The sequence below is a fragment of the Gallinula chloropus genome (assembly GCF_964237585.1).
Source record: "Gallinula chloropus genome assembly, chromosome: 9".
Taxonomy (NCBI): Eukaryota; Metazoa; Chordata; class Aves; order Gruiformes; family Rallidae; genus Gallinula; species Gallinula chloropus.
This window is the reverse complement of record NC_140094.1, coordinates 10,782,067-10,793,626: the sequence shown is the minus strand read 5'-3', so window position 1 is coordinate 10,793,626 and position 11,560 is coordinate 10,782,067. Positions and strand designations below refer to the sequence as shown.

Genomic DNA, 11,560 nt, shown 5'->3' with positions numbered 1-11,560 from the left:
AGCCCTTGTTGGATACTGAGGGAACATAAGGGACAAGGAATAAGGACACAGCTGAGGTCCTTAATTCCTTCTTTACCTCGGTCTATAGTAGTAAAGATGGTTATTCCCTGAGTACTCATCCTCAGGATCTGGCTGACAGAGAGGGGAAGAATAGCATAATTCCCATGATTAAGGAGGAAGTGATTAGTGACCTACTTGGCCAGGTAGACACTAACAAGTCAATGGGACCTGATGGGATTCACTTGAGGGTGCTAAGAGAGCTGGCAGATGTACTTGCCAAACCCCTTTCCATCATCTACCAGAAATCCTGGCAGACTGGGGAAGTTCCACTCGACTGGAGGCTGGCAGATGTGACACCCATATGTAAGAACAGCCGGAAGGAGGATCTGGGGAACTACAGGCCTGTCAGCCTGACCTCAGTCCCAGGGAAGATCATGGAGAGGGTCATCTTGAGAGCTATCATGCAGCACATGCATGATGGCCAGGGGATCAGGCCTAGACAACACTGGGTTTACGACAGGTAGATCTTGTCAAACTAACCTGATCACCTTCTATGACAAGGTGACCCGCTGAATGGACAAGGGGAAGGCTGTGGATGTGTCTACCTGGACTTCAGTAAAGCCTTTGACACGCTTTCTCACAGCATTCTGACTGAGAAACTGGCTGCCACCGGCCTTGACAGGTGGACCCTCAACTGGGTTAAAAACTGGCTGGATGGATGGGCCCAAAGGGTGGTGGTGAATGGAACTAAATCCGACTGGAGGCTCTGCTACACGTTTGGATTAATAGTAGCATTTAAAAAGTGATGCAGTTGAACCTCAAGAAATAAATGATTTTCATTTTTCCACTCAAACAGGCAAGGACCCATTTAATGAAGTGCAGTGGGAAAGGTTTCTCTAACCCTCAATTCATATAGTTTAATTAAAAAAAAAATCACTGGCAAACTTCATCAACACCATGTAGTCTTTATGTACAGAAACCAAAGACATGTCAGTCTGGCTCCTGAATACCTTACTAACGCACAACTATTTAACAGGTTTTACTACTCAGTGACACAGAAAGCTTAGTGACACCTTTTATTTTAAATTAAGCCAGTGCCCCACTTTTGATACTGAAGTATTCCTCAAGATCAACCATTATGGTTCAATTAGGACCTTTTATCCAAAACCACTTGGATTTTAGCACCTTAAATAAAATGTCAAAGTAGGATTTTAACAGTATGGAATGAAGACAGTTAATACTGTGCTCATCCTCAGAAAATGATGTGGACCACACATACTAGGTGCATTTTGTCCTTAACAAAGAGTAAGGCAGATGGGAAACAATTCTAAGCAATGCATTTACCTGAATTCAATCTGAGCAATAACAAAACCTTCCCAATTAAACAGTCTTCCAAGGAGAAATCAAATCTGCTTCCATACATACTTCATAGTATTTAAGTCAAATGTTCACTTATAATCAACCATGTCAAATGGGAATCTGTACCCAAAAAAAACCACCAAAAAAACCTGGTTATTTAACATCAGCAAGTGATATGTCTAACTCAAAGTTTAACTGTGCTGCAACTATTTAAACAAACCTGTAAACCAGTCAAATTCATTTCAGAGTTAAAGCTATTTCTTCTAGCCCACTGCCTAGATAATGGGGCATACATAACACTTGCTTCCACGGGTACAGTTCTTTGGCAGCAGTAGCAACCTGAATGGCATGTGCCTGACTTTTCCTTTCACCCCACCACAGCCCAGGTGGGTACTTAACTCCATAAACATCTCAGCATCGCTTCTGGCAGCAGAGAATCTCCCTTCTGTGCCGATCTGGAGTGCATCTGCCCAAAACCTGCCTTAGCTTCCACCATCGCCCCACAGCACTTCTGCTGATTTCTGGAGACATACAGAATGGGTTTTGTTTATTGTAAAGAAACAGGCAGCCTAACCAGACAGGCCCTAAACGCCCTCATTTCAGGCGTCTCAGCAAAGACTAGTAGTACAGTGGCCAAATTTAGGCAGCTTTGCCAAGTGAGTCTAGCAAACTGCTGCCAAGAGAATCTTCTCGTGCTGCACTCTATCTAACAGCGGTTATGAATCAATGACCAATTTACATACCCAACATGGATGCAGCTACTACAAATGAACATTGGTGCATTCTGAGACTGTATTTCTTCTTTTCCACTTAAACTAAGTTTGTGATACTAGACAGGCTTGTGTGTTAATTTTAAACAACAACAAAAGCATAAAAATGACAAACTAAGTAGTCATTAAACATTACCTTCCTGCAACTAAACAAATGGCCAATATTAATAAGTAAACTGGTGTATTTCAACATGGAAGCCTTTTAACCTCAGTAATCTCTGCCTCCTTCTTTCCCTCCCAGTAAAGCCAGGAATTGTATAGAAAATTAGTTTCCCTTCAAGGAACAGCAGAGCAGCACTCAGTCTGGTTAATGCATCCATCATAGATCCTCTTTCTGTTTGGTTGCTCGGTTGTCCTCTTTGATGCTACTGGATTTCTTGTCTGCATCTTTTTTCTTCTTTGCTTTTTCAGGTTTTGTTTTGTTTTTCCCTTTCTCACTTTCTTCTGCCCCTTTGCCAGGATAAACCTGACCTTCCAGCGTAACATCCGCACACCGGTCTTGATTTATCAGGAAGTCTTTGATCTCCCAGGCGTAACCACCATCACGGAGCATAAAGATGGCACGATTTGAGCCAACAATAAACCTAGAGGAAAGATACATATTTTTTCAGTTAGGTCTGTCTGTGCCTTTCAAGCACTACAATGTGTTGCATAATTCAGAGCACCTCCACAACTGAGCAAGAGGTTGGTCTTGTTGTTGCCTGGGGATGGGGACAAGAGAACAATTTTCTAGCACAAAATGTATTACCTTTACAAACAGCCAAGGAGAAGCAAGAATACAAAGAAAACTTAGGGAGTTATTCAGCACTATATAATATCCACTAATGGTCATTAAATTTCCTTCATGCTTGCTGAAACCCTTCTCAGATTCAATTCATGAGCACAACACTCCCCTCTTTCAAAATGATCCTCTCTCTCAGAGAGAGAAGGAAAAAAAAAATCCATTTTTTTTTTAGCCAGGGAAACAAAAAGGCTTTTGTGGTGACAAGTCTTGCAAGCATGATGTTTTCCATCAAGCACATAAAGGCAAACTACTGCAGCTAAAACTGATAAATAGCTGAAACGTAATGAGATAAAAAGAAACTAGGCTATACATACACCATACATAAGTGTTACAGAGATTCTGGCACCACATCAGAATTTTTGCAGCATGACTCACAGCAAGTTGGTATATAAACTGATACAGAAACAAAGGAATAGTAACAGGCAATGGAGATGGGGAAGGGCACAGGAAGAGCTGATTTGCAAGATTTCCAGAAGAAAGAAAAAAAGAAGGGTTCTGTAAAAGCAGTAACTTTATCCTCATGTTCAACAGCTTACCTTTGCACATCATAGTTTGCATTGAAGAGACCACCCTGCCACAAGCTAGTAATTTCTTCTGTCTCCTTTTCTGTGGGGTTTCCTGACACCGTGACAAACATCATCAAAGTCTTCCCCTTTTTTGTTAGCTTCAGGATACTTTCAGGTTTACCTGGATCGATTTTTGAGAAATCTATCGGTGCTGGAGGCCTCCTGTGTTCGGGAAGATCTCCCTCTTCAATGTCATCATCTTTCTGTTTGAAAATGAAAAGGAGGCTTTAAACTCAAGCAAAACACAAAGCTGTTCTTTTTTGAAGTTTCCCATTGTTTAGAGAAAAATTCTGGTTTTATAAAGCAAAAGCAGTATGGAGCTAAACAATGGAGATTCTTAAATCAAATAGCGAGTTTTGTCTCAAGATACTTCACTGGGAATTCTATTCCCGTCTATAACTGTCCTCTCAAAATGATGCATGTGTTGATACTGAGTCATAATCTCATTTTACCATGTACTGAGAAATACTTCAACCACAAAGTTAATTTAATACAGTTTCACCCAGGTAATTTATAAAATAACACTTTCCCTGCCCCCTTCAGTTTCACAGATATTTATTATGTATACAAGATGGACTGAGAAAGTTGCACACACAGTCATCCACCTGCATACTGCTCTAAGGTCAGAACTCCTAGGACATGGGATCACTTGAGAATTTAATGTTCCTTACTTCGGGACTTTAAAAAAGTAAAAAGGCAAGCATTCAGAATCTTGATGCTCATACCCCAGGAAAACTTTTCTAATGCAGAGATGAAGAACAGCTCACATTCTGACAACATAATCAGCAAGAGTAAATCACTCTTAGAAAACAGATAAAACACCCTCTTGAAGCCTCTACTGAGGCTGACAGGCATTTAAATATTCGGAAAGGCAGAATTCAAACTGCTGCCCCTTAAAACAGCTCCCAACAGAGAGAAGTGAATATAATGACAACTCATATTGAGCTAGAACTTGATTTCTTAAACAGTATTTGCATCACAGAATTAACCGGGGGGGAGGGAGGAGGTGGGGGTGGAACCCCAAAACAGAAAAGCCATACACTGGTATCCACCCAAGCATCAGTAAATCAGCAGGAATTAAGACAGCTTTGTTGTTTTGACTCAAACATTTAGTGAAAATATTCATCAATCCTTTAGGAACATGAGCTATAGTGACATCTAACAATATTCTCTTCAGGAGCCAAGCTTGATTTTTAGATCCAAGTATGCATTACCTTCTCACTTCTGCACATGCACAAACTCAACCTCTTACAACATCCCACTGCAGGGAGTGTCCCATACTCACTCTTTCAAGGTTAAGGTTGAGTACAAGTGACTTTCCTTTCCCCATCTCAAGTATGGAGAGTTTGCTGTCTTTCTGTGAGGGAGCTTAAAATTTAGTTACCACAGAATAAAAGTTGTAGAAGGCTTAGACTTTATCCTTTGTTTCCTTACTAATTATCTATCTGTTTCAATTCTGTATGTCTGAAGGATGCTTTCAAGCAGTTCATGTGCCTTTGAAAATTGCACGTGAAAGGAGAGCCCCAGGAAATTCCCGCTGCCCTCACTGAGTGGGAACAATATTTATTTTGGAGGAAACTGGAAAATGCTTATATTGGTCAAGTACAGTGAAAATACAAAATCTTACATGACTGAAGAGAGTCCCTCAGAAGTAAAAGCAAATCAATTCTAATTTTAGACCAGTTTGGCTAGTGTAAAGCCAACTTATTTCACAGTTTTGAGAGAGAAAAGCAAGTGTTTCCAAATACAATATAGGCAGTCACACACGGCTGCACCAGGGCAGCATAGGAGAGGTGGCTGCTCATTCTGGGAAGGTTGCTGGTACCTCAGCCATCCAGGCTTGTGGCTGACATCCAGGATGTTATAACCACCACACTCCAACACTTCTGGAGTAATCTACAGGGAAATAATAAATAAAATTTAAAAAAAACCCAAAATCCATCTCAGTTGAAAGCAGTGGCACTTGACTCTGTACAGATCCGTGCCCCTCACTCCAGAGTATAATTCCTGCTCTTATCCAAATTCATAATAGCCCCTTTGTTTCTCATCCCACCCCATCAAGTCCACTCATGCCCTTTCTCCTCTATCCTCCAGCCACCACCCCCTCAAGTCTTTCATGTTCCTTGTATGTGTCCTGATTGCCATCAGGCAAAATGCCATACAGCTGGCCATCCCACACAACTGTTAATTGTTGAGTCCCTGCTCTGGTAACGTTTTTCTTCTAGGGCTCTGACTGTATATGCATTTTCTCAGTGGCAATGCCAATCCACATAGCAAACTTCCCAGCTGCTCAGCCACATCTGCACACAGCATGGCTATGAGCATTTGTGCAGCACATAGTGAAATGGGATCAGAGACCTGCTTCAGCTACAGCGGAAAAAACATGATCAGCCTCATGACCCTGGTTGCTGAATCTCCCCCCTTCATCCAGGCATTTCACAAACTCAGAGATGTTCATCGCTCAAGATTTTTCCTATAATGCCAAATTTGGTTGAGTTTGGCCAACCTTACCATTTAAGTCTCAGATCTTTTTAGCAGCTGGAACTATCTGGTCCTTGTCTGGCACCACTCACAGGAAGGTGAAATTTGAGCTGCTTCTATAGTTTCATTTAAATTTTAACTCAGTTTTCTAAGAGTCTCCCTTCCAAGGGGGAAGATTCACAGTAACAGTCCACTGGATAAACAAGTCCATAACCTGCCAACCAGGTCTAAAGCAGACATCCTCACTTCTCACAGAAGTTACTTTATCCATATTACATGTACAAAACCTACTTCTCCACCTTGACTTACAGCTGTAACTGGTGTTACAGGAGACTTAAGTTTGGACTCTATTATTTCCTCCAGTTTTTGTCCAAATTGTTCTGGGGAAGGGGCACATGGGAAACAGTAAGCCACTGATGAGTGCTTCGGCATTTATCAGAGCTCGATGGAAAACAAAGATAGCGAAAACAAGCAAACAATGTAGTGAAAATAACCAAACAACGTCATGGCAAACACATGGACAAAAGAGTGATGGGGAACTGACAATGAAAGGTAAGGCAGGAGGTTGATGGGGATGAAGTGGGGGCAAGACAGAGCTGGAATAAGCAGCTGTTACCCTGAGGAGCGGCAAGGAAGGAAACAGTAAAAACCCCAATGCCGTATCAGCTCTGTAAAGCCGAAATGAGGATTTCTCCTGCTATCCACCCTTCGGAAACAAAACACGTGTCTCTTAATGCCCAGAAAGAGCAACAAGTCAAACAAGCCGCTGGCATTCACCAACCGCGTGTGTGGGGCTCGGGTGCTGGGCAGGGGCAGCAGGGCACCCAGGCAGAGGGCAGCACCCCCTCTGTGCCCGCTCGCCCCAGCTCTGGCACCTACACACACACGAACGCGTCCCCTCAATAGAAGGCAACCAGCACCTGCCCCCTAAGGCCGCCGGGCCTCAGGGTCCCTCCCGCCCGCTCCAGGCTAGGCCTCCACTAGACCCCACAGAGGGACTGCCAGACCGCGGGGGCCAAACCTCCCACCTTTCCCCGGCGGAGGTGCCGCAGGTCCAGGCTGAGCGGCCCTTCGGCCGCAGAGAGGCCGGCGAGGCTATTCCGAGCCGGAAGCCCTGCCCGCGGCACCCCGCTCCCCGCTGCGGCGGCAGCCGCGGGGTCCGGGAAGCGCAGCCCCGCCGCAGGCCCCCAGCACCTCCCCGCACCTCCCACTGCTCCAGCAGCCGAGCCATGTCCGCGTCGTTGTAGTCCCGAATGTCCTTCTTCTTGGGCGGCCCCGCCCGCCGCTTCCCCTCCGGCTCGCCGGCCCCGGCCATCACACACAGCCACAGAGCCAGGCCCAGCAGGGCCCACCCCGCGGCCGCCGCCATCTTTCCCCAAACCTCGCCACCGCGGGAGGGCGGGCTCGGCTGCTTTAAGGGGCGGAAGCAGCGGCGGCTCGGGCCGCGGGGAGGAGCCGGCGAAGGCGAAAGGGCAGCGAGTGGGCCAGCGCTAGTAGTGGGGGCTGTAGTCGCCCGCTCGGCCCGGACACCGCAGCTCCTGATGAGGAGAGGCGGGGCTGCTTTTCGCAGCGTGCCCGAGCGCCGGGAGCGCGCCGGGGCGGGGGGCGGAAGGCGAGGACCCTCCTCCGCGATGTCGCGCCCCGGCGAGTGACGCGCAGTCCCGCACAAAGGGCCGCCTGAGGAGGCTCTCGGGCCGCTCCCCGCAGGCCCGGATCAGGGGAGAAGCGAAAGGCGGGCGCCGTGGGGGATTTTAAGATATTCGAGCCGGAGCAGCTCCTGGAACATAAACTGTGCCGCTTCTTTTTGTTGCTTTTTTCTTGGTAAGCGGGGTGACAAGTACCTGCGCTCGCTCACCTACCTGCCAGGCACGGACCCGCTGCACGGAGCCTCCGGATTCCAGCAAGAGCCTCAGCTCAGAGAAGGCTTTTAAAAGGAAAGCTGTTTGTTACTAAAAAACAACTCCAGAACGCCTGACCACCCCAAAAGTATAAGGGATAATGGCTTTTTCTTTGTACGGACTCCTTTAATATTATCCAAACCCAAACCACACAGATTGATGCCTGCAAAGTCTTACTATGCTCTGTGCCGTCTTCATTTTTTTCTTCCTTCCAAGAAGCTGTTTTAATTACAAATAGCACCATACAGTCTTTTGCCTTTTAGACACAGACTCCAAGAAGTTTAAACCTGGGAACTGAAGCATCTCAACTGCTTCTGGTTGATACTAATTGTGGTCAGGCTGATTAGTGAAATCCATTCAAGTGGAAACGGAACTCATTCTATGGAGTGAACCCTTCACCCCCAATTCTGTTACTGCATATAGTCCTATAATGAACCAGGAACCCACTGCCCTTAGGTGCACAGCGTGCAAATACAAAGGAAAAACTAAGCACAGTAGGCAGGGGTGTGGGCTTGGGAGGCTTTCCAAAGCCTGGACTAACTCTTGATAAGACACTGAATGCTGTGTCGCTTGGGAAGGGCAGGGAGACAGGCCGCAAGAAGGAGCTGCTTGCTGAGTGCACACACAGCATGAGAAACAGCAGAGGAGGATGTGGGATCCAAGATTTCAGCGCCCTGATAAACAACCAGCCTGGTGTGCAGCCTCCCTACTGAGGGTTATCGTTTTAGAACGTTTCAGTCATACTGCCAGTGCACCTGAGAAACAGGAAGCAGTTAGACCATAGCTATTCATGGAGCTTGTTAAATGAACAGTAACTGAATCCGGGTTTTACTCAAGTACCTTCCACAAAGCTGTCCAATAAGTCACTAATGAGCACATTTGCTCAGTGATTTCTCATTAAATATAATGAACATCAGGTATACTATATCAGATTGCCCTGATTAATGAGGTTTTACCAAAATATGTTTCTGGTAACTTTTGTTATTACTGGATCATGCATACATTCACTGGAAAAAAAAATAAAGACTAGAGATTTATTTTCAGAATGCTGGACTTAGACCATGAAATAGTTTCACTGAATTTCTACTAGGAAATATTTTCTCCAATTCTGTTTGCTCTTATTAGGACAAACCCAGCCAACTTTGATTTTCTTTAATATCTGGTGTTAATATTGAGTCAGATGTGGATCTTAAAAGTAATCCAATTTCCCTTGGTAAGTGAACAAGTCATTCAGTATATCCAGCACTGCACCAAACAACACTGCGCATTTTCTTGTCATGCATAGAAAGTCTGTAATTTGAAAAGGATATATGTGTCATACTTGGCTCTGACCTTGCAACTGTCTCTATTCAGGCTGGATTCTGTGTCCAGGAAGAACTTGTTCAAAGCCTACTGTTTGTGGGGTCAGGACAAACACCTATTCAGCCTCCCTCTGTACTCTGCTGTTCATTCCCATGCAAGAAACAAAACCAATGCAGCTAGAAATATGTATAACTGACAGAGGCAAATAAATTGCATTTTCTTTTATTGAAGCACACTGTGTTTTGTTCAGAGTACCTACAGAATCACAGAAATATGCTTTTCATAACTGAAACATTTTCATATTCCTTAAGTTTTTCTATCCCCAGCAGCTAACACTGTTATGGTTACAATACAAAATGCATCTGATAATATAGCTAGCTACTTTCAGTACAGATTGCAAAAGTAAGGTGTTTAAGGCTTTATCTTGGAGCTTAGTCCCACCTAGTCATTCCAGGGAACACCTCAAGCTGTGGCTGTCATTTTTACCTCTGCAACATGCAAACTCTATTAGCAGTATTTTCTGTTACAAACTAACACCTTATCAGAAAGGCAAATGTACCTCCCCCTGTTGAGGTGAACTGCTTTCATTATTGAGCAGGGTTGGGTCAAGCTGTAATTTGAGTGGGAGAAGGTTTATGGTATGTTCTGAATTTGTTAATGAAGCTTGGGAGCCTCTCTTTTTAATAACCTACATTTTTGGAAGGATATTTGTGCAATATATAGTATTTCCCATACCTTTATTTCTTACGAGTTAGAAGAATGTGCATATACTTTTAACTGCCAGAAGCGCTCTCACGTCTCTGGTGGTGGTGGGCTCTTGTGTGCAGGTTTCTATTTGTAAGTCGATTGCCATTCCTCACACTTTGCAGATACAGCACGGTAGATGTAATATGTCAGGTCTTAAAGCTTGTCCCTTGACATTCCTTGGAATGAAACCTTGGAAAGAACAAAGAACTTGACTTCATCATGGAAAAGGCAGCACCTTCTGATATTGTTACTTTTCTCTCTTAATTGTCTGTGTCCTTCCAAGATCAGCCCTAAGCATGCAGAAGGGAGAATGAATATGCAAGGGTTATCTGCTATCAACACACATGCCATGTCTGGAAAAATTAATTAATTATAAACCCTCTGCTAATAGAAGATGATGTTTAATAGCGGCTTGGATGAATAAGATGTTGCAAACAGCAGCCTTTTAGTGATTACTGTGATTATCTTAAGTGATGGAGGTCTGGGTGGAGTTTCCTTCTCTAGAGATATTCAAAACCCACCCAGACACAATCCTGTGCTACATGCTCAAGGTGATCTTGCTTTAGCAGGGGGTTGGACTAGATGTGCTCCAGAGGTCCCGTCCAACCCTGACTGCTCTGGGATTCAGTGGGTACAACTGTGCTCTTTATACAGCCTGAGAGGCATTAGAACTGCTTTTGCGCCTGTTGGCTTAGTGAAGGACCAGGACAATACTCTGTTAAATAATACAGAAGACTTGCTGAGCAACAGATCCCAGGAAACTTGAAACAAGTTTTGAGATGACCCAGCATTCAGAATACTCTTACCCTGTTTAAAAGCACTGTCATACATTTTACAGACTGTCAGGATATTCTGAGTCACTTTCAGTGAAACATTCAAAATTAATGTCTTTGCAGGTCTAATTGTCTTAAGCACTCTAAATGTTCCCCTGCAGAGACAATCTAATGCATGAACTCTCATGCAAAGACAGTGTGTGTGCTGATTCAGAGCTCTGAATGCAGTCACACTCAGAGAAAAACCTGAGGATTCAGACACGAAGAAGTTACCTTTAAAAAAGAAGAATAATATTTCTAAATCTCAGGAAAGAAAAAAATGTTTTTCAATACTGTTACTAGCAGAAAATCAAGCAAAATATGCTGTCATCTAGAGCATAAACATTTGAATGATTCAGAGTAATTTCAGTCCTCAATTCCATGCATAAAACAAGCGCACTCACTTGCCATCTATTAAGAGAATGCAGGTGTTTGTTCCAGAGCTAGTCAGACCTTGAATTCCCAGGTCCCATTTGAAAAATTTAGTCTTTAATCCAAAATTCTCCCAAATTCAGGGTTCTTGTGATTTGGACATGAAATATTGATTCAGGTACTAACCTTGAAATTCAGATTCTGAATTCACTTTTGATTGTAGAATAAATCTTTACCCTTATGTTATACTGTACATGTGCAATTATATTAATTAAGACTTAACGACTGTATGGAGATGTTTGACAAATGACATTTAGCCTTCTGTTGTTACCTCCTCGATCAGGTTTGAGCAGGGGGTATGACGCCTGACTGTTGAGCAGCCTGCAATAAATTCAAAAGCACCACAGAACGTTCCTGTTAATATTCATCTTCTTGCAAGATTTGCTACAAATCTGTGCTGGTTAAAGCT

At 43.9% G+C, this 11,560-nt stretch overlaps 1 protein-coding gene across 1 annotated transcript; it reads right to left on the bottom strand.

Moving 5' to 3' along the window:
* Nucleotides 1–907: 907 nt before the first annotated feature.
* On the bottom strand, nt 908–7,375 carry MESD (mesoderm development LRP chaperone). Its single transcript, XM_084267797.1, has 3 exons — nt 7,165–7,375; nt 3,450–3,682; nt 908–2,713 (listed from the first exon to the last, which is right to left on the bottom strand). Exons 1-3 carry the CDS (start codon nt 7,327–7,329, stop codon nt 2,449–2,451), a joined length of 663 nt encoding a protein of 220 aa, XP_084123923.1. The 5' UTR covers nt 7,330–7,375; the 3' UTR covers nt 908–2,448.
* Nucleotides 7,376–11,560: the final 4,185 nt, after the last annotated feature.

Bases quoted from the DNA above. Each gene is read 5' to 3' on its own strand.
- MESD (XM_084267797.1), bottom strand. From the start codon at position 7,329: ATGGCGGCGGCCGCGGGGTGGGCCCTGCTGGGCCTGGCTCTGTGGCTG. The intron at 3,683-7,164 runs GTGCGGGGAGGT...ATTTTCAAACAG, and splicing joins GGCTGCTGGAGCAGTGGGAG to AAAGATGATGACATTGAAGA. The intron at 2,714-3,449 runs GTAAGCTGTTGA...TCTTTCCTCTAG, and splicing joins GCAAACTATGATGTGCAAAG to GTTTATTGTTGGCTCAAATC.